The sequence below is a fragment of the Sinocyclocheilus rhinocerous genome, unplaced genomic scaffold (genome assembly GCF_001515625.1).
Source record: "Sinocyclocheilus rhinocerous isolate Xijiao unplaced genomic scaffold, SAMN03320098_v1.1 scaffold603, whole genome shotgun sequence".
NCBI lineage: Eukaryota > Metazoa > Chordata > Actinopteri > Cypriniformes > Cyprinidae > Sinocyclocheilus > Sinocyclocheilus rhinocerous.
In genome coordinates, this window is record NW_015656630.1 from 2,045,631 (window position 1) to 2,059,853 (window position 14,223).

The window sequence follows — 14,223 nt, forward strand, 5'->3', positions numbered from 1 at the left end:
AAAAAAAAAAAAAAAAGCACACAGACATGGAAATCTCAATTTGTTTTCATTTATAAACCTGCAATTAAGTAATTATCACATTCTGGATAATATTCTCCTACGCGTCTTGCAGCTTCAAGAGTCATTATTTATTTCCGTATGACTAAATTGCGGTGCATCTTTGTGTATCGTTTCGAAACTGGGATTTGTTTGATTCCCAAACAACTCTTGAAAATGTATTTGAAAGGTTGCCGTGGCTGATTTGCTTATACTGTCATGAATACAGTCAGCTTGAATATCAGAACTGTCTTTGTATTCGTATGATGCACCATAACATCAATGAGACGCCACATCGAGCGCTCAGACGGGAACTACAGATGATCCACTTTGATATTTCACAGCAGCTTATAGAATATTCAGTTAACCCTTTCATTGTCAACCCCTATTCCAGCAGCCCTATTCTATATCTAAAATAAGATTATTAAAACTGCTGATGTATTCATACTGTTCTCTCCGAAATAATGCATCAATGTTGTGTACTCGGCTGCTGTGATGGATCTCCACCCTCAAAGGTCACCCAATGCCCCGCTGCGCCTCCATGCAGTGGTCAGCAGGTGCTGTGTTCTGTGGGACTGAGCCTCACTCTGTCTCGCTCAGTGTTCTGGACTCCAGCGGACCCCATTTGGCGGCGGTTCTGCCTGTAAGAGACCTTTTGCATTGACTGTGGTGCCAGCTCATGGTGGGAAACGGGCAGTTTAGCCTCGCCCTCTCGAAATCACTGCTGATCTTGATGAAAATCTGGTGCCAGCCAAAATCCGCTGATGCCGCTGCCAACCCAATATAATGGCTCTGCCAATAGGAGTGATGGGGAGCCAGGGATGAAAGAGAAAGGAAATGTTGGAGACAATTTGTGTGGTTGAAAGTAGTGTTGGGCGATATGGTCATTTTTCAAATCGTCATATCGCCAGCCCGTGAGATCGCCGATGCACGATATTATCGTGCATGGGTGGGTGGGGGCAAGAGAGAGACTCTGTACTTATCATAGGCTATTTCATAACTATGTGGTGTTTTAAACCGCGCGGGCACGCGAGAGGGAGCCTATGAAAGCACCAATAATCAAAATAATATTCTTTCAAACACACTGATAAACTGACATGTTAAATATAAAAATATTTAAAACAGCTATTTCATATATATTCGGATACAACAGTCATACATCGCTATTAGGGCCGCAAGTCCTGTGCCGCATCAGAGCACGGACGTTATCAGTCTAAAAGGTCTGCAGTCAACGGTGAAAATCAAAAGTAGATTTATTTTAAAGACCAACAGTTGAACACTAAATATTGAACATAAACGAACACGTTAAATATAAACGTATTTAAAACAGGTAAGTTCATATATTTGGAGTAAAGTTAAATTGAACGGATACATCAGTCATACAGCGCTCAGGACCGTTCGCCCCATGACGAGCCCAACGCGCCGCCACAGAAACAAGGATGAGATGCGTTCTAACATAACTGTGGCGTTAAACTCAGTTAGTGAGGGCTCGGTTAAAATATTGCACATATATAGGCCGTTCAGATTACTTGTTAAAATGCAATGAAATACCTTATATCAGCAAACGATGTACGTCTGTGTTTGTGGTTGGAGACTCCTTCACCAGCTACAGGCTCTAATCCTCATTTGCGCGAGTGTGAAATGCGGTGCTGAAGTGAAATAGCCGAATTATAATAGGGCGCCTAATAATAATAATAATAATAGTTTAATACATTTATAGGAGAATGAGCCTAATACCGTCTTGACTATCGACAAAGACATGTGCTATCGTCGATATCTCTGACTATCGTCGATACACGATACTATCGTCTATCGGCACAACCCTAGTTGAAAGGAACGGCAATTGATGTGGCTTGATTTCCCACTACTGTGTTAAGGGAAGATCACAGGTTGATCAGGTCACTTTTGAATCCTCGATTATATGGTTAGTTGCATTTTGTTATTTGCATTTAGCATCGTTGTATCCCTGCTGACTGTGACACTTTCCAAGCAAGGGGTTGTGACCCCAGTTGAGGAACGGAATACGTGTTCATTTTTTAATCGCTTGGCTGTGGAGGCTTGATCTTTGTGAGCTGTGTAATTCTGAAGACCACCTGTTGGGCATTGTGAGCCATTTCCTCAGTGTGTGATTAGCTGCTTTGAGAGTTCACAGGAAATGGAATTAACGTCTGAAAATGGCAGCACAATCACAGAAATGACGGGTCATTTCCTTTATTCTCAGCGTGTGTGATTATACGGTTTGTGATGGAAGAAATATCTGTCAAGAAATATCCGTCAAGACAAGACACCAATGCTATTGTGCTGAACATAGCCTGTCATGTATGCAGGTTCAAACTGAACTTTGACCTTATAAATCATTTAAAAATATATATACAAACAATACTTCTGCAGAATTTGTTAAATAATGAATAATTGACGAATTGTTCGAATAAATTGTTAAAAAAAATAATGCATTATTTTCTTAATTATTTTTTTTTTACATATTATTGTAAAATGTATTTTTATTACATTATTTATTTATGAACATTGATAATAAGAAAATATATATTAGAGTGATTTCTGAGGAATCATGCCACACTAAAGACTGGAGTAAAGGCTACTGAAAATTCAGCCTTGCATCACAGGAGTAAATATAGTTATTTTAAATTGTAATAATATTTTACAATATTACTTTTTTAATGTATTTTTGATTAAACATATGCAGCTTTAGTGAGCATAAAAACTTCAAAAACAACATTTTACTGACCCTCACACTTTTGAATAGTAGTGTGTGTAATATGTTGCATGTGTATATATCTCACATTTTGCCAGCACAGATTGCTTCTTGTATTACATTTTTTTATGTTTCACTTTTTTTTATTTCCTTCATTCCTAGTGGGCATAATGTGCACCATCAGCATGAACGTGCAGAGAACAATCACTGTGCCAGTGTTTGGAGAAAGTGAGAGTGTGTGAATGTGTTTGTGTTAGTGTGTGTGGAAGTCCGCCTAATCTCCTGGAATCCATATTCATTCATATCTATGCAGATATTTGGTTATGAATGCGTAGCAAGGGTGCTAACATCCTTTTAGCGGGGTTTGTGGTACAGTGTGGTTACTTCAGTAAAGTGAGCGTAACTAATGTCACTCATTCTAATAAGAGGGGTGTGTAGATTGCTTTAGATTGTCAGTCTTACAGAAATGAGTCTAGTGTATGCACTTTTCTCACCACTTAGCAGCAAGGCAGCAAAGGATTCTGGGTTGGAATAAAGAGATGAATAGGACCTCAGAGGGCTTCGGTGCCAGATGCAAAATAAAGCCAGATTGTCTGAATAACCTTATGGTGCTTTAAACCTCAAAACGAGCGAAATAGATGTTTATTATGCATCACAGTGCACTCATCAGTGAGTTTTTGCTCTGTTCTTTAATCATGGCTGTGGTAATTGCAGTGTCAGGGCACACGGCCCTGTGTTTTGGGCTCATGTTTTGGTAGACCAGGTGTCACACAGAACCTTGACAGAGATACTTTGTGGCAAGCAGTCCGGCTCTCTTCACCCTTATCCACCTGATTACTGACACCCTCACGTTCCCCCGATGGCCGATGTCCTGGTTTTTCCAATCCACCTGCCCTCCAAAGGCCATTCTTAGTCTTTTGTCAGTGCTTTTTTGGTTACGGTTTCCTCTTTCTCTCACAAACTGACCGTATGTGTTGTCAGATTTGTGTGTATAAGCAATAAATCTTACAGCCTGGTGGTTGTTTCAGTTTAACCCATCATTTTATTGTTTGTTCTATCCATCTTTCTAAAGTTCTGCCTATCTTATTTGTCTTATGAAAAACTTATAAGGTGTCGAGTGGAAACGTCTCAGGTTACTTATGTAACCATGGTTCCCTGAGTAGGGAACGAGACACTGCGTCCTCTAGGAGTCGCTATGGGGAACGCCTCGTCGTGACCCGTGTCTGAAGCATACATTGAAAAAACTCTTCTTTCACTTCCGGCGACAGCCATGACGTCACTACCGGTGCGACTATAGTATAAATAAGCGCCGGGAGCTACACAGTCGCACCGGTAGTGACGTCATGGCTGTCGCCGGCCAACAAGTTGGTGTTTTTTTAATGTGTGCTTCAGACACGGGTCACGACGAGGCGTTCCCCATAGCGACCCCTAGAGGACGCAGTTCGACGTTCCCATGAAAGGGAACATCATCCTGACTCACCTTTTCTGCCTCTGATGAGTCTGTATCACTGGTTTCAAAATGTAAATACAGCTAATTATAATTACCATAAACTACCCCTAACCCAAACAGACGCACATTGACTTCACCTCTATTAATGAGCACATTAAATTCAATTTGCAATCTGCATAATCACAAGCGGTCAACCATTCATATTTCCATACTTATTCCTCTCAACATCTAAACTTGGAGAGCCGTTCTTTTGCAGCAAATATGATTAGCTTGATTTTGTAAACAGGAAAGAAATATATCCATATATGCAGAATGACATTAAAGGGATAGTTCACCCAAAAATGAAAATTACCTCATGATGTACTTACCCTCAAGCCATCATAGGTGTATATGACTTTCTTCTTTCAGACGAATACAATCAGAGTTATATTAAAAAATGGCCTGGCTCTTCCAAGCTTTATAATGGCAGTCAATGGGGGTCGAGATTTTGAAGCCCAAAAAAGTAAATCCATCCATCATAAAAAGTGCTCCACATGACTCCAGGGGGTTAATAAAGGCCTTCTGAAGCGAAGCGGTGCATTTGTGTAAGAAAAATGTCAGATAATTTCAATATAAGCCAAGAGGAGACTAGTTTTCCTTTGCTGTTTATTATATTATAATGATTATGGTTTATTAAGTTTTAAATATATATATTTTTTTCTTATACAAACACATAACTTCCCTTCAGAAGGCCTTTATTAACCTTTTGGTGCCAGTTGGATTATTTTTATAATGGATAGATGCACTTTTTTGGGCTTTAAAATCTTAACCACTATTCACTGCCATTATAAAGCTTGGAAGAGCCCGGATATTTTTATTAGAACTCTGATTGTATTTGTCTGAAAGAAGAAAGTAATATACACCTAGGATGGCTTGAGGGTGAGTATATCATGGAGTAATATTAATTTTTGGGTGAACTATCCCTTTAAGCTTTTTATGAATAAATAAACAAGGCTGCTCCAGAGAACTAATGTTAAATTTCAATAAATTAAGTATTCATTCCACCATGAATAATTAGTAGCAGCCTTCCTTTTAACGTGTTTCCTCTACGTTGAATGAAGTAGTTCTTGTCAAGGAATAATTGATGTACTTTTGTAATGTCACTGCAGTTGCGTGACAGTTTTCATCGCAGGAATGCTGACCACCTGAAGAAGTCCCTTTAATGGCTAGTTAATTGGATTTAACGGTGATTAAATCTAATGGTCATAATGATTTAACATTGATTGATTACCTGGGTTTAATCACCATCTCTTTCTCTCTCTCTCTCCTCGTGTGCTGCTCGGCTGATCAGATATTCTCGCCGTTTCAGGTAAGCACGGTTTCAAATCCTCCTTTATTCCGCTGAACGTCATCAGACGTCATCTGCTGAGGCTGTTTTGTGGTTTTACAAATGCTGTAATGCCATTTAGGGAAGGCAAGAAGTCAAGCGCTAATCTGACAATGCCTCAAATTAGAGGAAGTTGGCGATGTGAGAGATGGGTTTGTTGTTATGGTAATTGGAATGTTCTAGTGATGAGTGTGGGCTTCTGCTGTGACGGCCGACACAGCCTCGAGATGAGACGTGAAGATCATCCGGCATTCTGTAGAAGTATCAGAGAATCAGCTAATGAGCCCGCTCAGAATACGGGACGATTGTTTCCAGGGTCTGGATCCCATTGTCAGGGAGATTAATGTACATATGAGCTTGTGTTGTTTTAAAAAAAAAATAGTTTTCCTATTTTGAGAGCAAAAGTAATATTTAGATGAATGAGTCGTGTGATGAACAGAAGCATGTAGTAATTGAAGAGCATGACTTGGTGGATGAGGCTCTGGGGAAGGAAGTGAGATGGTGCCGATGGGATTGTCTCAGAGGACATATTTGGCACTGTTAAACAGTTTTAGCAGTTTTTCTGTTTTTGTTTTGGTTTTTGACTGTATCTTTCACTTCCAACTAACTGCTATCTACATTTTTAGTATATTCGTTTTGGATGACAAGCAATCAGCTGCTGTCTTTAGAAGACATCTAGAATTGATTCACAATATGCATGGTTTCTTCAGAGCTGTTATAAGTAAGGTCTCAGAAATTGTGTAGTTGTTATTTTAATTATGTTAATTGTGTACAAGTTATTTTTGTGTGCGTGTGTAAATATGTGTAAAAAAAAAACTAAATCGTAAACCAGTTATAATTATTGATATATGCTATTTATAACTGTTCAAAAGTTTGGAGATTTTTGTTTTTGTTTTTTAATATTTATAATATAAATCTCTTATTCTCAACAAGGCATTTATTTGATTAAAAAATACAATAAAAACAGTAACATTATGAACTGTTATTACAATTTTAAATATCTATTTTCTGTTTTGTTTTATTTTAAAATTTAATTTATTCCTTGTGATGGTAAAGCATTTTCAGTGGCCATTACCCAGCATTTATTTGAAACATAAATCTAAAAAAAATTATATATAAATAAATTCTATAAAAAAAATAAATTAATTAATTAAAAAAAATATATATATATATATACATACATATACACTGACCTCAAACTACTTTTATTTATTTATTTGTTTTTCTGTTTGTTTGTCTAAAAGTTACTAATAAATGTTTCGTTTAGAAATAACATCTTGACTGGACTCTGAAACAGCAATTGCAAACAGTCAGTTCTTCCCAAAAACGGCATTTTTTTGTAAGATGGTTTTTTGTAAGTTGGGCGAGAAATGGCTACACTTCAACAGGGAACAAGTTTGTAACAAAGCAACATCTGCAATACTCAAATAAACGTAAACCTATAATCATTCTTAAAAACAGCTGTCATATGTCCCTGTAAGTTCCCATGCATTGAGTATACATAATTAAACATCATAAACAAGGGCATAAGCAATATGCATATTCTTCACCGCTTCAGTTTATCCTTAATCATTTTGAGTGATTAACACTTAAAAACTTAATGTATTTTGAAGCTAAAAAGTAAAGAAACCTTGCACATACTTAATTAGGTGCAATATTTTTTCTTGTGCATCATACGACTAATAAACAGACTTTGGTTACCGTCCTCTCTTTCTCTGTCACACTTTCTCTCTTCCCCTCAAACCATGTTTCGTCTTTATTTTTCATCTCAGCGGTACCATCACTGTTTACGCTCTTAATATCGTCCTTATAAACTCATCATGACGATGACAGATCCTCCCTGGGACAAAGAGAAAGTAATAAAAAAAAAACGTCAACACAAAGGGATCTTGAGGAAAAAAGGTGCATCAGTATAGCCTGGGGTGATTTTAAACGTATTCTTAACAATGATTCCATGTAGCGGTCAACTGGGGCTAGCTGAGTAGCCGTACCAATTAAATTAGGTAGAGCAGAACTCCTGCACCCCCTGACTGCATCCTGTTTACCGGCGATCCCCGCGGACACTCTCCGTTCCGCTCTGCTGTGTACAGTAATTGCATTTAGGACACTGTCGCCTTGCAGAATATTGTAGAGAATGGAAAGAAAATACAAATAAAAAACGTACACCTGAGAAGACAGACTCTTCAGTATGACAAGCATGGACTACATTTCCCATAAGGCCTTGATACTAGGGAATAGTGGAGGGGAGGGAATAGCAGAAAGTTCAAACAAAAAAGTTTCTGATTACATGGACGCTTGGATGTTTATGTCCACAGAGGGTTGAAATTTAAGAACTGAAATGTGTGATATGGTTTCATATCATTCTTAATATAACCAAGGAGGCTTTTTAGCTCAAGGAACGTATTGAATTATATGCGTATTGAATTATACAGGAGTTGTAATGTGCATATTGATTGTGGGAAGGCTATTAAAAGGTTGTGCTAGTGTTACATTACAGCTCTCCTGCTGTTGACTATCCGAATCTTGTCCTATCTTGACAGAATCTGCATTTTTCCATGTATTATATTTAGGGATGGGAATAAAAACAATAGTTTGTATGGTAATCAGACTACACTGGTTGCTTTTGAATCAATTTTACCAGTGAAGTCCAGTTTTCTTTTAGTGACTCAAAATCACAGCATGACTAGAACCACACTGTTTTTGATTCACTCAAATGAACTATTCATAAGAGTCTTTTGTTCAACAATTGGACATCACTTGTCAATCTTTGTTTTTCATGCACTTAAAAGAACCGGTTCATAAGCCACACTGTTAGTTTCTGATTTAATAAAACAAACTGTTGATAAGTAATTTGCTAAGGAATCAGACTAAAAAGAACCATCTCGAAAGAGTCATCAGCTTGATAATCAGACTTCACTGGTTGTGCTGAATATTTCTTTTTGATTCACTAAAAGCAACCACTCATAAGAGCCATTCACCTGGGAATCAGACTTCTTGCATTATTATGATTCATTATAAAGAACACACTCATAAGGGTCATTCACTCTGAAACCAGACTTCCTGTATGCTTTTGATTCCCTAAAAAGAATCACTCATAGGAGTCATTAACTTGGGAAACTGACTTCATTAGTCATGCTTGAGAACTTCAAGAGTCTTTGGCTTGAGAAGCAGACTTCACTTATTGATCTGAATATGTATGATTCACTAAAAAGAGACATTTGTAAGATTCATTAGCTCATGATCATTAGCTCATAAAGGAGTCAGACTTCACTGACCAATACCTATGTTGTTCAATTCACTAAAAACAACTGTTCATAAGAGTCATTCGATTTAGGAATCAGACTTCCTAGATGTTTTTGATTCTTTAAAAAGAATCACTCATAGGAGTCATTAACTTGGGAAATGGACTTCATTAGTCGTGCTTGTATGTTACTGTTGACTATAAAGAGCTGTTCAGGAATTGTTTGCTGTACATAACATTATTTGGTTCTAGTATTTATTTAAAACTGTAGCAGTTCTTGATTCCCAATGCTACTTATAATGGCACATTGTGAAGAAGGTACTGTCTCCATGTCAAGCTGTTGGGGTTTGATGCTGTCCAACAGTTTTGTCAGACACTGTGTTGAGCATTCTGTGGAGACGATGTGATTACAGACTGCTTTTCTGTGATCTCACAAACGCTTAGCACTTCTAAAGACCCTCGGCTTCTGTCAGGATCAAGCTCTTGGCCCATAAGAGGGACCACATAGACTGGTTAATTAAACTTAAATAATGAAAATGTAAATTACATTGGCAGTAATGACCTGTGGTTTGGAAGGGCAAAAACATATGGCAATAGACAACTTCCCATCTCTTCTCTGCCAGTCTGGGGTGACGCCCCACCTTCGCTCACTTTGATGATGTGGTGATTTGAAATGCCAGGGTGGCATTAGGTATGCTGGACAGGTGGCAAAGAGAGAGAGAGGGACACTAGCATGACACTGTAATGAGAGGCATGCCAACTGTTTCCCCGTCTGCCGCCGGGCATGGCTCTCCGGACCGTTAAATCACAGAGTTGAGAGGCATTTCCTGTTTCTCTCGCTCGGTCTGTCTCACACCTGTGCTGTCTTTCTCTCCTTCTCTCTCAATCTTTACATAGAATCCATTTATCTCTCCTCTCTCTGATGGAACCAGGTTTCTCTTCTTTGAACAGCATATCCCGGTTTTTCCATGCCCATTTCTTCCCTAGCAATTTCCGTAGCTGCTTGGTCTGAGCTTGACAGTCACTGAATGACACAAAGTGACCGGGCCGTCTCAAATCATGAGGTGTTACACGGAATGATCTGGTAAGATGATTTCCTGTTATCAGGCTGTGATTTAGTTGTCAGTAATTGTCAACGAGGGCTGGAAAGGCTCTGAAAAACTGCCCCGGTGTTGCGAGGTTATTGTATCCTCCCGATATTTCTTCATTTGTCTCTTTATCTCGCCATCCTGCAGTTTGTCTCAAATAAATACACTGTGGCATTGTATCATAGCAGATACGTATTTAATCAGGATGCAAATACGGATAATTAGAGTGATTATGAGTCAGTCTGATCGAGTCTAATTGTTTTTGATATGCAGCTTCCTCTCCGCTCTGAATTGCAATTCATTACAACGCTGGCCGAAAGTTATCGGAACAGACCGGTGGAATGTGGCCTCGTCATCGCTAATAGTGGACGACGGCCGTAATTAACCCAACACACTCTGTCGCCATAGTCACAATCTCGTTCAGACAAAGCCGCTGCAGGGCCTTTTAATGTGTGTTTGAATTTAACCCAGATTAGGTTGGAGAGTCATGCAATCACATTTGAATAAATGTCTCATTATCTCTAATAGTGTTGGCTTATGGTCGCATGTTATTGTCGGAAATTGTTTCAGGTTAAGACGATTACACAGAACCATGGAGGAACGTACACGGTGATTGCAGTGACCTTGTCAGGGCTCGACAGTCACAAATATTTTTAACCGCCTCGATCAGGCCAGCAGTTCAGATTCCAACTGGGGATGTTTTCAGAGGCTCTGAGCCAAAAAATAAAAAAATAAAAAAATTAAATATTTTATTTATTTATTTTTAAAATACTTTTGTTATTTTATTAAACATTTTTTGTACATTAAAAAGTTATTTCTATATTTTATTATTTTTAACGATATGTTTTTGTTAAAGTTTCAGAAGCAAAGTTTTTAAATATTATTTATTGATTTATTTATTTTTGGAAATAAACAATTTATTATTTTATTTACACAATTTTTTTTGGAAACTAAATATACTTTTATTTAATTGGAATATATTTAAAGTCCTTTTTAAGTAACTTTATTATTTTAGCAACATTTTTTTTTGTTCTAGAATGTTTTGAAAGACAACATTTATTGATACCCATCAATTTTATTTTAAGTTTTTTTTTTTATTAAATAATTTTTGTTGAGTGTCATGTAATGAAATTAATATTCATGAGTAATATTTTTTTATTTTTTTATTTGTTGTCTCAATACCCATATCCATGAACACTTCTCTTCTGAATGTCTCTTGGCTCAGGTACAGGACAAATAACCAATAATTGTAACAAAGTGAGAAATCAATAAAGGTTGCTGAAGGGCTGGAAAAAGTTGTAAATCAATAAAGCAAAGAGGTGAAGGCCTCAGAGGGCATTTACATGGTCAGAATACTCGCTGCCTGGCTTCTATTACCTTTATACTTGATTGGCTATTGACATTAAATCTGTGTCCACTGCATATTTCCCCAATGAGTTGACCAGATCAGTTTAAAATGGTTTCTATGAGCATGTTTTTCACTTGTGTCACGCATATGATGAACACACACACATACACCTGCCCTCCTGTGCGGGCAAGCACTGGAATGCTAACAGATAATGTTCTCTGTTATTTGTGTGTGTTTTAATGCAAGAATTTGTTAAACCTTTTTGTAAACATTTGGCTGAAAATGATTCTGATTAGGGATGGGCGATATGGGCTTAAAAATATATCACGATATTTCTGGTATTTATTACGTTAACGATATCAATGACGATAATTCAGGGAATCCTGTTTCTTTTAAGAAAAGTGTTATCTTTCCTATTTTTACTCAAAATAGGGTGAACATTAATGAGTTCACACATAATGTAAAGACTGATTAATTCATACTGGAAGCCGGAGGGCGCTCTTGCACAGAAACTCCACATATCCATAGCAGAAGAAATACTACTGACGATGCTCCAGGAAGGTATCCAGTTATCGCTGAATAAAACGCACAACGGAGGTAGAGACATTTTAACTGATGAAACTCGAGGAAAATAAACAAACGATTGCACAAAATATATGGTTTATCTGTGTTCTTCAATCTTGGGTATTTTTATAAGGAAAGTATATTTATAATGCAATGTTAATCGACATGGCCTTTATCACTGTATATAATACTATCATTCTGTAATATGAAACCACGTCTGGTCACAAAAAGAAGTATTTCAAACACTCGACTATGTTATTAAGTTAATTTGGAGAAAAGGCATGTCAATAAATTATATCTTTGTTGGACAACAGGTTTGTAAACAGGCTCATACACATGCAAAACTGTATCGCACACGTGCTACTGTAGTACATTTATTCAGACCGATTTTTTGTGCACTGTACAGCCCTAACCAAACCAGTTACAGCTCGCGCTCCTCATTTAGCGATATAGGCTACTCCTCCTCAATTTCACATCCGCTTTCCATGATGTCGGTCCGCACTGTCCCACACAGAAATATGTCAACAACTAGACTTTATCGTTATTATCGCAGGAAGACTAATTCTTATCGTAGGGAGAATTTTTACCGGTATATCGCAAACGATAAGATATCGCCCATCCCTAATTCTGATACATTTAAATTTTTCTTTGTTTCTAGAACTTAAAGCTCAAGACCTCAGAACAGACTTATAATGTAAGATACATAGCATCACCTGCAGTTGCTATGAGACACCAGCCGTCTGTAGACTGGTTAAAGGCCAAGTCACATACAAAAGGGACTTCTTTGTCATGTTCTTCATTCTAATGATCTTCAAAATATCATTTAGTATGTCTCCAACTCTCCCCGACTGTGTCGTCTGAACACTTGCCTCTTTAAAATACCTTCTCAGCTAAAGGAATTCAGGAGATTAGAGGAGAGTTTATTTCACCTTAAAGCTATCACAGTGTCTGGTTGTGGTGCCCTGGACTGGCCACTTGAGGGCTCTCTTCCTGTTTCTGTGTTACATGTTTTGTTTCCCATAGTCCTTTGCTTTGTCGTTCTGTTCTGATCATTATCAGCTGTTGGCAATTTACTCATCATTTCATCACTACTTATACCATGCTCTCACTGTCTGTCTTTCAATTTACTCTTTCATCACTACTTATACCATGCTCTCACTGTCTGTCTTTGCTGCAGTATTGTTTGAGTTATGTCGTGTTTTCTGTTCCCTGTGTTTTGAATTTACCCTTTGCCTAGTTTTTGTTCTGTTTTTGGATATTTGTTACTTTAATAAACCTACTGCACTTGGATCTAACTTTGTTTTCTCTCAGTGTTCCGTGAGAGAATACTGCAGCCACCACAAGATCCAGCAGTTTGTTTGGTTTTTGCTTTTGTTTTGGACTATGGACATGCGGATTACCCCTCCTGCTACAGGGAAGGAGCGAGTGGCTCGACACCGGGCTCTGATGGCTCTGAGGCAGCAGGGAATGGAGTTTGGAGGTTTTGCCCAGACCTTTTGGACGTTTTCGGTGGGGCTGAATTATAATGAGGTTGCGCTTAAGAACTTCTTTAATGTCTGTTTGGATGATCCTTTGCCCCAGTGGGAAATGGAGGTACTCGGGATCCTGGATTTCTGGGGCTTCGTCAAGTATCTCCATAGTCGAAGTCAGTGGGCAATACCAGGCCAATCAGAACCCTTCCGCAGGGATTTTCCCACCACCTCTACCCTTCAGACTCCCACTGAGCGGCGGAGGGCGAGGAGGAGGACAGTGGAGCCCGCTCCAGTCCGGGAGCTTACAAGGTCCACTTCAGAGCCCGCTCCAGTTCAGGAGCTCTCAGAGCTCATTAAGAAAGTTGCTCCAGTCTGGGAGCTCACAGAGTCCACTCCAGAGCCTGCTCCGGTCCGGGAGCGCACGGAGTCCACTCCAGAGCCTGCTCCGGTCCGGGAGCGCACGGAGTCCACTTCAGAGCCCGCTCCAGTTCAGGAGCTCTCAGAGCTAATTAAGAAAGTCGCTCCAGTCCGGGAGCGCACGGAGTCCACTCCAGAGCCCGCTCCGGTCCGGGAGCGCACGGAGTCCACTCCAGAGCCTGCTCCGGTCCGGGAGCGCACGGAGTCCACTCCAGAGCCTGCTCCGGTCCGGGAGCTCACGGAGCCCACTCCAGGATATGCTCCAGTCCAGGAGTTCACAAGGACCAATTCTGAGCCTGCTCCAGTCCAGGAGTTCACGGAGTCCACTTCAGGACATGCTCCAGTCCAGGAGCTCACAAGGTCCACTTCGGAGCCTGCTCCAGTCCAGGAGCTCACGGAGTCCACTCCAGGACATGTTCCAGTCCAGGAGCTCACAAGGTCCAATTCTTCCAATTCTGCAGTTCAGGATTTTACGGAATCCACTCCAGGACATGCTCCAGTCCAGGAGCGTTCAGAGCGTTCAGAGCC

The 14,223-nt window shown here is 39.2% G+C and overlaps 1 protein-coding gene across 3 annotated transcripts in view; it reads left to right on the forward strand.

Annotated features, from left to right (window-relative positions):
- The window catches only part of LOC107720667 (cell adhesion molecule 2-like), a 437,719-nt gene that overhangs the window by 212,985 nt on the left and 210,511 nt on the right, over positions 1-14,223 (forward strand). For 2 of the 3 annotated variants that reach the window (XM_016528444.1, XM_016528445.1), the window contains exon 2: positions 5,530-5,547. The exons of the other annotated variant lie outside the window; for it this stretch is intronic. In XM_016528444.1, coding sequence (XP_016383930.1) covers positions 5,530-5,547 — 18 coding nt within the window. The remainder of the gene's footprint in view (positions 1-5,529; positions 5,548-14,223) is intronic. 3 annotated transcript variants of the gene reach the window in all.